At 37.9% G+C, this 3,800-nt stretch overlaps 1 protein-coding gene across 1 annotated transcript; it reads left to right on the top strand.

The window, feature by feature from the left end:
• Window positions 1–1,406: 1,406 nt before the first annotated feature.
• On the top strand, window positions 1,407–3,636 carry LOC115245409 (evolutionarily conserved signaling intermediate in Toll pathway, mitochondrial). Its single transcript, XM_029823717.1, has 3 exons — window positions 1,407–2,788; window positions 2,976–3,425; window positions 3,482–3,636. Exons 1-2 carry the CDS (start codon window positions 1,885–1,887, stop codon window positions 3,245–3,247), a joined length of 1,176 nt encoding a protein of 391 aa, XP_029679577.1. The 5' UTR covers window positions 1,407–1,884; the 3' UTR covers window positions 3,248–3,425; window positions 3,482–3,636.
• The last annotated feature ends 164 nt before the right edge of the window (window positions 3,637–3,800 follow it).

The following is a 3,800-nucleotide window of genomic DNA, read 5'->3' as shown; positions in this document are numbered from 1 at the left end:
TCGTCCCCAGTCACAATGCGATTCAGAAATCCCTTCCGTCTTTGCTTTTCGAGCAACTGTTCACAAGCAAACAAACGCCGTTTAACATCTCTCGGTTTCAACTCGTACGGCACCCAATTTCCTTGCTTCTGAATCATTCCCATGTCTTTGAGGCGTTTTGAAATTGCTTGTTGAGTCACTCCCAATGATCGTGCCAATTCTTCTTGACTTTGACTCGAGTCTTCATTAAGTAATGCCTCCAATTCTGCATCTTCGAAAACCTTCTCTCTTCCACCGCTTTGCCGGTCTTCGACGTGAAAATCACCGTTCTTGAAGCGTTGAAACCACTCGCACGTTTTTTCACTAATAGCGGCCTCACCATAAATATTTGAGAGCATTCGATAAGCCTCAGCCACAGATTTCTTCATATTGAAGCAGAAAATTAAAACCACCCGCAAATGACGAGAATTTGGCTCGTAAACTGACATTTTCAATCAAGAATAACTTTATAATGCAGACACGAATCGACTAATGTTTCTATGGGGTTATGTTGACAGATGCCCAAGTTTATTGCATGACGTCTATGATCTATTTATTTCGACCACTACTTACCGCTAAAGCCATCATTAGGAAAACGGCGGAAGCAAAGTTGTACACCTAATACGTTAAATACCCAGTAAACACAGTAATGTAATTGTTATGTTAATGTTTTCGAAGTTAAATAATATTCTCAGGACATCCAGAGGAGATCCGAGGATTAAAATAGGATATCCTCAGGATATCCTACATGTATGTCCTGGATGCCCTTTGGACGTCCTAAGGACATCCTTGTGCTGTCTGGGTTGTTACTTACATTTTATATAACTGCTACAAACTGTGTTTACTGGGTAATCATATGGAACTAGAACAATAAGCAATTAGTAAAATTGATTAATAATGGAAATAAGGGCAAATGGTTAAATAATTGTATTATATTCCATAGGCATAATGCAGAAATAGATGCGATATTTAATTATTAGTTGAAATATGGTTTTGAAAAATGACGGGACGTCACAGTACCTTGCTGGAAAACGCCCAAGGCAATGCTCAACGGTTGTGTCTCCTGAACGCGCCCATTCTTTAAGGCCCTTGCATAATGCTAAGCGATAGCGATAGCGCTAGGCGATATCCAATGAGAGCTTTGCTTTTCCGAAAAAGCAGAGCTCTCATTGGATATCGTCTATCGCTATTGCTATTGTCTAGCATTGTACAAGGGCCTTTACTCTTTGAGCATACTTAAGCCCGAATCACACTAGCGGCTCGCGGCTGCGATTGCGATTGCGATTGTGATTCGCTACGCTCTAATCATACTTGCAATTGGTGCTTTCTGATTGGCTGAGGCAATCGCAATCGCAGCCGCGAGCCGCTAGTGTGATTCGGGCTTTATGTCGCTGTATTTCGTCGGTATGACAGGTTTTGTAACCTAAATAGTCGTCAACTTTAACTATTAATATCTTGCTGCGCGGAGTAGAGCGACACTTTTTTCTGTTACTCTTTCGTTTTATGCAAAAACGCGCCGAATGAGCATAATCTTATCGATATTTGAAATGGGGTCGCTAAACTGAACAATTACCAGTAAATCTTTGTATTGTCGATAATAAAACAGTAATTTTACAATAAAATGTTTATTTTGTTGTTCTTGAGGCAGTTACATGAAATATCTATACATTTTCGATAATAAAACAATAACTGGATAAATTAAAATAATGCGCAGCGAGTTTTTTCTTCCAGTCATATAAATCCCATAAGACCACTGGTCTTTAATAATATCTTATCGGTGCTATGGAACATAATTTCGCGGATGAGAGTAAATCAATCGTATAAGGATAATGTGTCGCACAATTTGAAGGGATACGATCGATCAACATGCTCTCGCGGATTATGAGGAGCGTCCTTACATGGAGTAAGGATCCCGCATTGTTGAGACGACCACCGCGTAAAATTACAGGTCCTGCGTCAGGTCGAGCGAGTTACACTCGCGGCGTTTATACCAGCGGATTCCAGGGTAAAGATGACAAAAAGGATGACAAGCCGTCGGCTCTCGTGCTCCAGGCCTTTGCGAACGCCGAGAGCAAGGAAAAGGAAGCTTATCTGGAAATACTCCGGCAATATAAGAGCAACAATGATCTCAGACGCGGTCACGTGGAATTTATTCAGGTCGCTCTCAAATACATGGACGAGTTTGGCGTGAATCGAGATCTAGGCGTGTACAAGACTCTGTTGGATGTGCTTCCCAAGGGCAAATTTATCCCCACCAACTTTTTCCAAACGATGGTAATGCATTATCCTAAACAGCAGTACATAGCCATTGACTTGCTGTGCAAAATGGAGAAAAATTGCGTGATGCCAGACGTGGAGATGCAGGACATGCTGCTGAATATCTTTGGGAAACACGGTGCCCCACTGAAGAAGTTTTGGAGAATGATGTACTGGATGCCCAAATTCGCCAACTTGAATCCCTGGCCTTGTCCTAGACCAGCACCAAAGGATCCACGAGTACTTGCGAGATTGGCGATGAGTAAGATATCTAGTGTAGATGTGCAGACTAAAATTGTGGAGTTTGAGACCAAGGATGCACAAGATGCCGTTGAGGACACGTGGATTGTATCCGCCATGAGCAGCTTACAAGAGAGATTATTGCAAACGCAATCTCCTAGCAGTCCAATTTTTGTTGAAGGACCATATACAGTTTGGGTTGCAGATCAATGTATAGACTATTTTGTGCTCAGAGGAGAGATGAGAAAGAAGAAGGAGTATGAAGATATTGATGGTAAATAACTACTTGTTAATTAAATTGTCTATTAATATAGTGATAGATCAAATTTATATAAATAATTTTTTATTGATTTTATATAGATCGTTATATTACATAATTATATTAATTGTATACAAGTGTTCAAGTATCTAAGCATGACTTTCTACTAGGAAAATATTATTGCACATTTCTTTTTTTATAGATGTTTCAAATATTAGAATCCCTTTTTGGGATAAAAGGGAAATAATCCCTGCTTCTACAGTCCATGAACAAGATGATGGCACATACTTTGCGATGTGTGCTACAGGTACATCTACGAAAGATTCTCTGTTGTGCTGGATACGATGTCTGCAAAAACAGAATCCTATCTTGAATGTAATCCCGGTAGTGTTCAAAGTGGCGTCGTTCCCGAAGGAACAGCTGTACATCGAAACTGAAAAGAGCCAGAATGAAATGGTGTATACAAAAGATTAATATCAAAACTACGAATGGTTAAACTATTAAAAACCGAGTAATGATATCACCAATATAGTAAAGTGATGCATATATATATATGTAGATAACTGTAATTTGTATATAAAAAATAATATATAACATTTGTTAATAATTCACAAGTATCTATAAACTCAAATAATCTAAACTATTTCAATACATTTTATTTTGACCTCTAGAATATGCTCCTAAAGTTTAGTGCATCATTTCAGATACATCCTGTATATATGGCTTTAAAACTGATTTTTTTATCTCTCTCATTATATAAAAACATTGAATTATTGAGTTTGTTGATTCACATCAATAGATTATATTAGGAGAACTGGGATATATATATAACAATAAAACACATGATACATAGAAAGATATAATTTATTCTGTACAACCATGTGTTAATCGATCCACCTTTCCAATGGAAGGAATTAAAATTTTATAATATATATCGCTGGTCAATAAGTTATCACATTGATTCGCTGTACTGTCGTTTATTTTCTACAAATACATATATTACGATTCAAATATGTATATATATATA

Source organism: Formica exsecta, unplaced genomic scaffold (genome assembly GCF_003651465.1).
Source record: "Formica exsecta isolate Colony F162 unplaced genomic scaffold, ASM365146v1 scaffold97, whole genome shotgun sequence".
NCBI classification, from domain to species: domain Eukaryota; kingdom Metazoa; phylum Arthropoda; class Insecta; order Hymenoptera; family Formicidae; genus Formica; species Formica exsecta.
The sequence above is the reverse complement of the archived record's forward strand: the minus strand, read 5'-3'. Positions and strand labels throughout refer to the sequence as shown.

What these genes read in the sequence shown, in the direction of transcription:
- LOC115245409 (XM_029823717.1), top strand. Translation starts at nt 1,885, where the DNA reads ATGCTCTCGCGGATTATGAGGAGCGTCCTTACATGGAGTAAGGATCCC. An exon ending in GGAGTATGAAGATATTGATG is followed by an intron (nt 2,789 to 2,975) that starts GTAAATAACTAC and finishes CTTTTTTTATAG; the next exon opens with ATGTTTCAAATATTAGAATC.